The following is an 11,618-nucleotide window of genomic DNA, read 5'->3' as shown; positions in this document are numbered from 1 at the left end:
TTTTAAAGTTGGTATACAAAATTTAACTCAAGACAACTTGGTTTTTAATATGATTTATGTTAGTGTTTTGGGCATGATAAAGTTCTTCACTTTTTCTCTCTTTTTCTTTCTTCTGTTTTCTTCTTCTGTTTTCTTCTTCTTCCTTTTCAATTTTAGATTTTTTTTTGTTTCATTATCAATGGAAGCTTGAAGATTAAGGATTGATCTCTAATGTAATTCACAATAATTCTTGAAGTTGTGATCCATTAGTAATCCGAATTATTTTTTTACACGGGTTCTACTTAGCCTTATTTCTTGAAACCTAAGTTTTGATTTGAAAATGAATTGTTTGCTCAATTCAATTCGTATTTTGTTCTTAACAAAGGATTCATAATTCAATGTACTTAATTTTAAATTAGATTCAAATTTTTCTTAATTACTAGAATAAGAGACTTAGTTTCATACAAGTTGTTTAATCTTTGTATGTGATTTTCAAGGATATTAATCAGTGCTTCTTGATTTTTTAGTTTGAATTTGTGAAAAGAATGTAGGATTTTCAATGTTTGATTCACTTGCAAAAGAGCTAGGAATTGCTTTATTTTGTTAATTGTTTTTATTTTTAATTTCTATTTCTTAATTCTAAAAATTATAATCAATTGCCTTTGTTATCGATGTAGAAATTTTTATATGTAATTGAAATTTATAGACAACAAAAATTAAACTCTTACTACATTTTAAATTTTATTTTTGGATTGAGGACGACCTCAATCATATATATTTTCAATTAACAAGATTTCTTATAAATTATGAAAAGAAATCAAACATATCTTATTTCTATCATTTTGATTGTTAATATTTTATTCTTAAAACTAAGAAAAACCTTGAAAAGTTTGACTAGATAAGTGATGAATGACGATACCAGGAACACATTGTGATTAACCTTAGTTAAATCCATTAAATCAGTATTGTAAAGAAGCAGAAATCTTCAAATACCTTCCATGAGCATTGCAACATAAAAAACAAATGCAACAAATTGTTCACATAAAGTGTAAAAGAGGTTGTCACATTGATTAATATTGATCATGTCTATTCCATTACAACAAAGGCATTGGAAGATGTTTAATCAAAGACAAACACCCACCAAGTGCTTGAATGCGATATAACCAACACTAACTTTTTGATGGAGGAAATTATCAATTTAAGGGAGGTGCGGTCAACTTGAAAATTAATTATCAACTTGGACAAAAGATTGTGTGATTATAGGAAGTTTAAAAAAATTCACCTACCATGTTCACACATGCTTATTGTATGCAAACACGTCCACCATGATTCTGATGGGACATTAATCATGTGTACAAGTTGGATGATCTATTAAAGTTACAACAATTTGTTTGGAAAGTTGAGGCATGAAAAATATTGTCCACCCAAACCTATCCCAATCCTGCAATCAAAAGAAGTTTCAAGGGTTGCCCTAAATATTTTAGAATTAGGACAAAAATGAACATCATGAAACAAGTTTGACCAAAGTGATATTCTTATTGTCATACACTCAATCACATGAAATAATTGTCCCAACAATCTTGGACTTCAGGTCTTAAGTTCTAATCAGTAATGAACATTACATTAGATTTCAACTTTCTACTTTTGTTAATGTATTTATTTGTACTAATTGAAGTAAGAAACCTTTATTTGTGCACATGCTTCAAATTTATAATTACATTTAATTCGAATAAAGATGTATAAGTTAGAGTAAATATTAAAATTAACAAATGCAATGCAAATATCAATAGAAAATTCAACATAAACTTTATAACTAATAATGAATAAAATCATATATATATATATATATATATATATATATTTTGAAACTAAGTTTAAAGCAAGCTTATTTCACAAATACTTGATGCCTCAAACTGCCTAGTTTTGATAAAAATTGAGTTGATTGGTTTATCTTGTTATTTCGGTTGTAATCTTGTGTTTAATTGAGTAGTAAGTAAGTTTACTTGTTTTTATCTTAATTAGTTTTGGTTAAAATGTTCTTTAGAAAGTGTTAATATTTTTCTTATAAAAGCTAAATTATTTTTAATCAACTAAATTATTCTTAATCTTTCTGAGTTTATAATGTAGAGCATTTTTGTTCATTAAAACTTTATTTTAATTTACGAAAAACTTAAACTTTTTAAAACTTGTTATTCATTTTGTTTTAACCGATTAAAACACACTTTTATTTTACTAAAATCACTAAAAATCTATTTTAAAGTGATTTTATCCTACTAAAATGTTGTTTTAATTGACTAAAACTATTGATGGAGCAAAACCAAGGTTCATACCATTTTAAAATATGGATTGAATCAATTTTCTTAAAACTTGAAAAATAAATTTTAGAAGAGCTATTCACACTAAAAACGTTTTATTTGAAGTGTTATTTAAAGATTGAAAGATCAAGATTATGGTTTTGTTCTAATATTATCTCTGACCATTTTTACAAAAAGCTAAGCTAGAGTTTTTTAGGTGGTCTTTTTCTAATTCTTTTCATTTTTAGAGATTTTTTTTTTCATCAGATTGATTAATGCATGCTTGTGATGTGGTTTCACAAAAATGTGTTAGGAGATCTTGTATAGAGGTGTAAAAGAGTCAAAAATTAGTGAGTCAACCCAACTCAACATGAGTTTGAGTCAGGTTGAATTAGAAAATATATATATTTTTTAAATGTGGATCAAATTGAATCTAACTTACTTAATCCGTAGGTTGAACTAGTTCAAGTCATGTTATAGATTGACTCATAACCCATCACCAACAACTATTTTTAATTATGTAAGTTAACATTTTGATTTTTTAAGACTGCAATGTTAGTTCAATAATATTTGAATGTTTGGATACTTAATGTATTTGTTTGTTGAATTATATAAGTTAACTCTTTGAATTTTACTGACCATCTTTACAATATCTCTTCCTAATTATGATTAATGTTTAGTGGAATACTTAAACACAATGATTAGGTGAGTCGAGTCAACTCCCCTCGATCTTAGTAAACATTTTTTTTAATTTCATCTATACTTGATTTAATAATTAATTTGAATTTGGAGACAAATAACTTTATTTAAGGACAAACTTTTTTCATAATTACCTAATCAAAGTAATTTAAATGGAGCAATTGTGTGAATTTTGTATTAAATGCAAAATATATCATTATAAAAAGCTAAAAGACTAAGATAATGGTGCATGAAATTAACTTCCTAATTAAAAATATTTTATTTTATGCGAATAATACATTTATTATTGGTTGTAGCTTAAAAATTTCAGAGTTGACCAATTGGTCCTGCAAGACAACTTACTGACATGAAAACTGTCTTTTTAAGGAAAATAACTTGTAGTTCATAACAAGAGTTTAAAGAGATATTTAATATATTCAATTCCAAATTTGTTAGTTCACTTCATGTTAACTTTCAAAAAGAAAAAAAAATGTATGTGAAGTTTGCAGTTTAGTATACACCAAATTATAGTAATTACTTCAAGGTTTTGGAAAAATGTATAGTAATTTAACATCATGTAAAATAAGTTTTGAGTAACTCTAGAATTAAAAGATATTAAAATTAAAATTTTTATTTTTTCTCAGTATTATTTATTCCTAACATTTAATAACGATACTTAATTAGTCTTATAAGTTATTCTACTATTTTAAAATAAGTAAGTAATATTGTTAAAATATTTTAGTCATTATATGTCAATAATATTAATTTAGGGATGATAGACTTACCCTCACAACCAAATTTACACGTTTATTAAATTTTGATATAAAAAAAATACTAATTTCTTTTCAAAATATAAATTTTTAAACTAACAATTTTTTAATTTTTTATTATTTTTTAAAGCCATATATTTCTCCCACCAAAACATGATAAAAGAAGAAAGAAAAACATTAATCAGAATTATAGATGATTCTGATCAAACAACATGCATATTTTCTTTTGTTCTAGACTCTTCTAATTTGGAAACCCAATGTGAAATTCCCATTTCGTCACACAAAAACTAAACATTGCAGTTTCCAAAGTCCAAAACAGAAGGGTGATATCGTCAACAGAGAAACATTTCCCTTAAACCCTAACCCCCAACATTCGTTTTCTTTTTGTCCAAGCAAATTTTCCCTCCTTCATTTCCTCGCATTTCTCCTCAAAATTCACTTTCTCTCTTCAATCCCAATCCAAATCTCTGCTCAATCCATTTTCTCCGGCCATGTTCGTACTCAGGGTCTTGTCCCGTTCCTCTGCAACCCTTTGTCGAAGCTTCACCTTCTCTGTTTCACGAAATTCCCAACCCTTTTCCAATCATTTTCATTCTCTCCTCCACCCATCACCCAACAAGGTAACCCCACTACGAAAACCTGAACAAGATTTTATTTTTGCTAATTTTTAGTATTGGGGTTTAACTAGGGTTTTAAGGTTTATTGAAAACTTTAGAGTTTTGGCATTTTGTATGCCATGTGTGAGTTTAGTTTATCTTTATGATGTTTTGGCTATGAATTATTCTGTAGATTTTGTAATTGTTCTACTTTGTCCCTGCAATTCTGTGTCGAGTAGATTTAGCTCTGGTTAAATATTCTCATCATGTGATCTTTCTGATGTTCCAGCTGATTCCAGTTCAAGCTACTTTGCGGAATCCACTGAATTCATCCTTGGCTTCGAGATTCGGACTTTCTTCTTCGGCCTCATCTGAACCTGCTAGTAATGACGTAAAGGCATGTGAAGAAGAAAAGGTGACTGATCAGTCTGAACAAGCCAAAGCTGCCGATCAAACCGAAGAATCAGGTTTCGTTTCGAAATCTCGGTCTTAAGCTTGATTGGTCGAAAGAAATATTTGAAGTTTTAAATGAACTTCGTTTTCTGCTTCAGATGTAGAGAGTGAATGTGATCAATCCAGGGATGATTTAATAAAGCTTGTTGCTGAGAAGGAACTTCTCTTGAAGTTGAAACACAAGGAGATTGCGGAAATGCAGGACAAAGTTCTGCGAACTTATGCGGAGATGGAGAATGTCATGGGCAGAACAAGGCGTGAAGCGGAAAATTCGAAAAAATTTGCTATACAGGTCTTGAGTTTTGACTTTTTTTTTTTTTTTTTTTGATTTGGGAAAGTCTTGACCTCTTGGTACTCGCTCTTCTGTCATGAGCTTTTCAATTTTGTGCTGAATGGCTTTAATGTGATGTAGAATTTTGCGAAGAGTCTACTAGATGTTGCTGATAATTTGGGAAGAGCTTCCTCTGTTGTAAAGGAAAGCTTTTCTAAAATTGAATCTCCTAAGCAGTCTTCTGAAGCAGCACAACTCCTGAAAACACTTTTAGAAGGTGTTGAAATGACAGAGAAACAACTTGCAGAGGTAGACGGTTATACTCTATGGCTTTGTTGTTTATTTGCAATAGTTCTAGCTAATATAACGTATTTTCTCATTTATAAGGTTGTTTTACAGTTTGTTGCAGTGTTCCACATTTATATGGGTGGGTAACTTGTAGTAATAGGTGGATTTGAAGGTTCATTGGGTCTGTTTGAAAGGGGTTGGGGAGTTGATGTGCCTGGATTAAGAAGTGGATTTTGGCTTAAGCTGGTGGCTGTCAGGCTGTCAAGCTGTCAGGGGGTTATCCACACTTTCTAGGATTAAGATTGGTTTTAAGGAATTTTAAACTCTGGTGCTTTGGTTTTGGTGGGTTTAGTTGTCCGTATTATCTACAAGGGAAGTAGCCTGGTTGTAGAAAACATTGAAGAAAACAATAGAAGAGATTAGAAGAAAACTAGGGAATGAAAGCTAGGGTCTGATTGTGCAAGCATCTTATAGAAGATACAAATTTGCTGTGAATTGTAATAACTTCTTGGTGAATCATGTTGTTTTTTTAAAAGACATCCTTCAAGCATTATGATTAGAGTCCTAATGTTATTGTCCCTTATATTTAAGATTTAAGAGAAGCTTGGACACAAATTAAAGAACACATTAAAACCCAATTTAAGCCCGAGTCCAACAACAAACCAGTACAAGAAAGTGAATGCATAGTTAACAGTGATATAGTGATTAATGGAATATTAACATCAACTCCATAACAATAGGTCCGTGTTTAGAATGGAGTTGATTAGAGTGGTTAATAAGGGAGTCAAGTTAGAATAGAGTTGATTAGAGTGGTTCATAAGGGAGTGAAGTGAGACTAAGTTAATCACTTCATATTGTTTGCTTGATTTAATGTGCTCCTAGAAATAGTTCCACCGTGTAATCTCATTCATATTTGTTGACAACTATTGCTTATAGGTACTAAAAAAGTCCGGTGTAGAAAAATATGATCCTACAAATGAGCCATTTGATCCACACAGGCACAATGCCATCTTCCAAATCCCTGATGCTACCAAGCCCCCTGGCACTGTTGGAGTTGTTCTGAAGGTATTTTATATACTTTTTTGTTGTAGTGCTGTGATTTTTCCCACGTGTCAACATTTTATTTTCAAAATTGTGTTGTATTGTATTTGGAAAACCTTCTTGAACTCGAAAAATATATGAAGTCTAGGTTGATGTGTTTCACTATTTATGATTAGCTTTTTGTTTGTTGTATTAACCATAGTGATTTCCATCAATGTTTATTAAAGGTCTTTTACTTTCTAAATTATTTTTATAAGAGGTTTTGTTTGTGCTTGAGTCCATGGTCTGAAGAGTGTATTGGAGTCACATTGATTTGATTAGAGATCCATATGGCCAAATTATAGTTTTGTATGGTTCTTAGTTCTAAATCTACTTTATAAGATGGTACCAAAGCATATCTTAGCAATGTTTGTTAAGTCTATAGTATTATTTGCTATTGAGTGATTATCGGATTACTCACTAATATCAAGTTTCACACTTGAGATGTTCAATCCTTGGTATAAAGAAACGTGTTGGATATCTTATATCAATTAGAGATATGATCAAATAAGTGAATGCAAACTTCATTTTTCATGTTAGTTTGATAAGGTTTAGTTGGATTTATAATCCACTTTTTGAGAGTTTGGAATAAATGTGGGTCTTGTTCTTAGGTTTGCTTGATGGTTCATTCATAAACACTCAAACAATGCCACCATTTGTTATTTCTTTCGTTTGCACCCCTTACCATCAATCCTAACATGGCTTAACCCCGTGGTCATTTTTCAGGCTGGATATATGCTCTATGATCGTGTTCTTCGTCCGGCAGAAGTTGGTGTAACTCAAGAAGTAGATGATAACGAAGCAACTAAATGATGATGGCATGAAGGAAAGCCAGAGTAGTGAGTTCTTATTGAATACCATTCAATGTTTTTTTGCTATGTGCCTCTCCTATTATTTGGAGTCTTATTTTTTAATAACAAAAATATCATGTACGATGAGCTTGATGATTCCATGAGATTTTGATAACATGCTATATGCATGGTCATTATAGTAACATCTTCTGTAACCTCTAAATACCCGCTGAGTTAAGGAGTTCTAATCCCTTTCTTTTTGTTACAAGGCGCGAAATTGTAATACTTTTTTTGTGCCTGATGGGTAATTTTCACATGCAGCTGTCACCTTCCCCCATTTTTGTCCATTTTTAAAATTCTGTATGGTATTCTACATATTATTATATTATATCTAATGAATACTTGGGCCAGTAATTACAATACTTGGTGTAAATATTTTTTACTGTCATCAAATCATAATTAAACTTATTTTTAATTGGTTGATGATGTAAAATAATTTGTATTGACAGTGTATATTGAAAATACGATTATTATTGGTCTGTGCTTTATGTTACTTTGTTTCACCAAGGTTGCTTGGGTGGAGTTATTAAAAAATTAGGCTAAGGAATTTAATTTCTTCTGACAGGCCTTAGCAAAAATTTGTTACTCGTCATTATGTTCAATTGCTGAATTACAGTTTCTTCTGAGAATTTATGTATTCGATAAAGATTCAGTTATTATTGTTGGTATTAGTAAAAAAGTGGAAAAAAATTGTCATTTTTCAAAGATTAGTTCTTGATTTAGTTTACGGGTATATTTTATAAATATGATTAATAGAAAAAATTTCAACCGAAAAACAAGGAGTATCTTCGTGATATAGAAAGGAAGACAGATAATAGGCTAAAGTGAAAGCTAATTTTATTTAATTTTGTATGTAAATTAACAAATTTGAGTCTAAGTTAAAACAAAATTGACTCTTGTTATAGATTCGTGTAATTTCTGAAAAAACAATATTATTAATCTTTAGCTATTTAGTACTTCAACAATATGACTTGTCATTCTAAGAAAAAAAATAAAGGTTAATGAATAAAACGTAATTTAATAAATTTTATGTTGAAAACTAATCTAGATCCTCACCAGGAGAAAAAAGTTAACGTTTAGAGAAGAAACGTTGAAACAAGCCTGAATGAAGACGCAGAAAGCTATAAAATATGTAGTTATAAATTCAATTCTGTGGATGTGGATATTTTTTTTCCATACTGTGTTTAGTTTGAATTCAATTGTTTTACAACAATTAATTTATAATTTGAATACATTTTACTTTTTTCATATATATGGATGGAAGACAAGATAAATCTGACATCTAAAATTTTAGAAAAAGGGTACTAGACAGAAAATTAAATTTTTATGTATATTAGTCACATTTCTCTTACATTTCCTTCTACTGAGAATGATTTGTTTACTTTAAAAAGTGTTTTTTTTTAAAAAGTGATTTTTATTTATATTAGGTTATAATTAGAAAAGAAATAACATTTTTTTTAAGTTAAAAGTATCCCTTCATATCTTTAAAAGTAACTTCTGTAACAAATTTTTGATAGACTTTCAAAGAACTATTTTTCTCTATTTTTCCCCCTTCCAGCCAAGGATTCCTTTAAATCTAGGCATACAAAGTATACGACAAACATGAGAACTGCTACAGGGTTTGTCATTCCCCTACACTCCCATTTTTACCAGAGGTTTCCATTTAAAATTAAAATTAAAACTTGAGAAATTGCAACTAAATTTTGTCCTCCATAGTAATCAATTTCCAAAGCCTACAATTCACAATTAAGGCAGGACATAGTAAGCATCACATCATGCATATGAACACCGTGAAAAGTAAGTGATCATCCTTTGTTGACCAAAACTAGTCACTGATCATTCCTATACTACTTACTGGCAGCACTATATACAAAAGATTATGGCTAATTACATTACATGCCAATGCAGGATGGTGGGATATAAGGTGATAAGAGGTATTATGTACTAGATCAGTATTTCCTGAATCAACACTTTGCTGCCTGACATTGATTTTCTACTTACATATCATATACTCAGTTCATGGACCAACCACTAGATATTATTTTCCAATTCAGTATCACTGTTCTGGCTGGTTTCATCATTGTGGCTTTGCAAGTCCACCAAACCATGATCCAATTTAACGATGTCTGAATCCTGCAACACATCGATATGTAGATCAATGTTAGTAATGATTACTCACCATGAATAACAATAACAAAAGCCTTATTCTCTATTTCAGTTGGCTACATAGATCCCCCATGCATTATGCATTCTATGAATCACACCATATCCTTCAACTCAATCCAAATCTTCAAAGATAAGGTCATGTCAATGGTCAGCCTCTCAATTGCCTAAGAAAACCCTCTTTTTTTTTTTTTATCTTGGGACCATTTATTTAGTACAACATAGGCAATGTTTATAGTATTATACCTGAGTTGGAAAAATGGTTCTTAACCCACTATTATGGTTTATAGCAAACACACATGATAGTTCTTGAATGTTAACACAAGGTTTGTGTGTGTCAATATTGTAATATAGTAAGCAAAGGATAATCTAAGAGCAGTATAATGAAAGAGAGGAAAAGATAAATTTCAAGCAGATCAAATTCTGCTTTGAAAGTCCGAAAATTGAAACCAGACTAAAGTTCTAAACCATTCAAAACAGGAATGGAGGACTCTGTTACTTTACCTTGGTTCCCTCCAACATTTCATACATGTTCAGTTTCCCGTGCATTTCATGAGTGACATTTGTCTGTCTAGCTGCAGATTGGTCACTCTCAGTTGCAGGTTCATTTTCTTCCTTAACCATAATCTTTTTCTGTTCTTCTAGCACAACAATCTGCATCATGAAATTGACCAATCCTCAATTACGATGAAAAAGACTGATTTGACATAAACAAACAATGATCCACCCACCCATCTTCCCATGCACAAATTTATGGCATAACTAGATTTTACCAACAAAAAAAGATACAAATTTTAATACTCAGTGGAACCACAATTTCAACCCAAATAAGGACTAAAGCAACCTTGTACATATAAATATCAACCTTAACAAATATATATCCACTTTTTCTTCTATATCCTTTTCCCATCGTATTACCCAGCACATCTATCACTTTCTTTCTTAACCTTCTTCTTTTTTCCACCTCAATACGCCTCATTTTTTGGTGAACCTTTACATTTATCCATATATCACAGAGGGGCACCACTATTGAGGAAAGAAAACGAGGAAAAATAAATTTTAAAATTTTAAAATAAAAGAGAAGAAAAGAAAAGAGAGTTTTGAATTTTGACTTCTATGAAACATTGATCTTTAACCAACCTGAATAACACTGTATGATCTCTATCTATAGGCAATTTCTCCCAGTCAGACAAGACTTGGTTATTGTTGCTGTTGTACTTTTAGAAGTTAGACTTACTTTTTTCATTTTCCTTAAACCAAAAAAAGAGAGAAAGATGTGTTTTTTTTATGTACATATGGTCAAGCTACATTTTAGTTCTTATACTTTCAAAATTACGAATTTAATCTCCAAAAATATATGTGAATTTAATCCCTTTTCCAATTTACTAAAAATCAAAATCCGTCACTGAAGTTTGATCATGGATTGGGACTAAATTACATATTTATAAAAATTAGAGATCAGAATTATCAATCTGAGATTATTACATGCACCAAAGTTAAGTTTTACAGAAAGCAGAGGGATTAAACAATTTTTTCCACACAAAAAAAAAACTTTAATCTGTATTTTCTTATCTACCTTCCCTGTTTTTTTCCTTCTCTGCCACATATATCACCACCTAAAATTCACACACAAGACAGCTACCAAACAACACTTTATCACATCCCGAAATCCCAACTCATGCAACATGCAAACAACAATCCAACCCAACACTTCTTCATTACAGAGCAAAACTCCAAACCCACCTAACACCACAACCTATCAACACAGCACAAGAACAAAATTTGAAACTTTTCACCACAAAACAAAACCCCAATTAAATATTCACCCCAAAATGCAACGGGCAAACTATAAAAAAAACAGGGTTAGAGAGACACATACAGGGGTGTAACGGAACTTCCTCCTGGGAGGCTCTTCGTCGGTGGTGGGGGTCCAGCGGCGGAGGAGGAGAAGAGAGGAAGCTTTGGAATTGGCGGGAGCGTGATAGTTATTGCTGGTGGTGGTGTTGGTGTTGGTGTTAGTGGGTGAGGAAGAGGGGGTGACGAGGACCCACTTCTTCTTCCACTTCCTGAAGGACCGGTGAAGACGGTGGCGGAGCCGTAACGGGAGGAGGCGCGACCGAGTCTGGAACCGACTGCCTCCATTTAGCGGCGGTGGTAGAAGACGGAGAGGAATTGGAGTTTGGGATGAAGTGGCA

General features: G+C 31.3%; 1 protein-coding gene and 1 pseudogene across 1 annotated transcript; one reads left to right on the top strand and one right to left on the bottom strand.

The window, feature by feature from the left end:
- Positions 1 to 4,014: 4,014 nt before the first annotated feature.
- Positions 4,015 to 7,537, top strand: LOC137821954 (grpE protein homolog 2, mitochondrial-like). The gene is made up of 6 exons (XM_068626777.1): positions 4,015 to 4,341; positions 4,607 to 4,784; positions 4,869 to 5,062; positions 5,183 to 5,350; positions 6,266 to 6,394; positions 7,136 to 7,537. The coding sequence occupies exons 1-6, from the start codon at positions 4,213 to 4,215 to the stop codon at positions 7,220 to 7,222; spliced, it is 885 nt and encodes a 294-aa protein (XP_068482878.1). The 5' UTR covers positions 4,015 to 4,212; the 3' UTR covers positions 7,223 to 7,537.
- Positions 7,538 to 8,950: 1,413 nt separating this feature from the next.
- LOC137822597 (uncharacterized) lies at positions 8,951 to 11,618 on the bottom strand (annotated as a pseudogene).

Source organism: Phaseolus vulgaris, chromosome 9 (genome assembly GCF_000499845.2).
Source record: "Phaseolus vulgaris cultivar G19833 chromosome 9, P. vulgaris v2.0, whole genome shotgun sequence".
In the NCBI taxonomy this organism is placed as follows: domain Eukaryota; kingdom Viridiplantae; phylum Streptophyta; class Magnoliopsida; order Fabales; family Fabaceae; genus Phaseolus; species Phaseolus vulgaris.
Note: the sequence above shows the minus strand (reverse complement) of the source record. Positions and strands in the feature narration are given on the sequence as shown.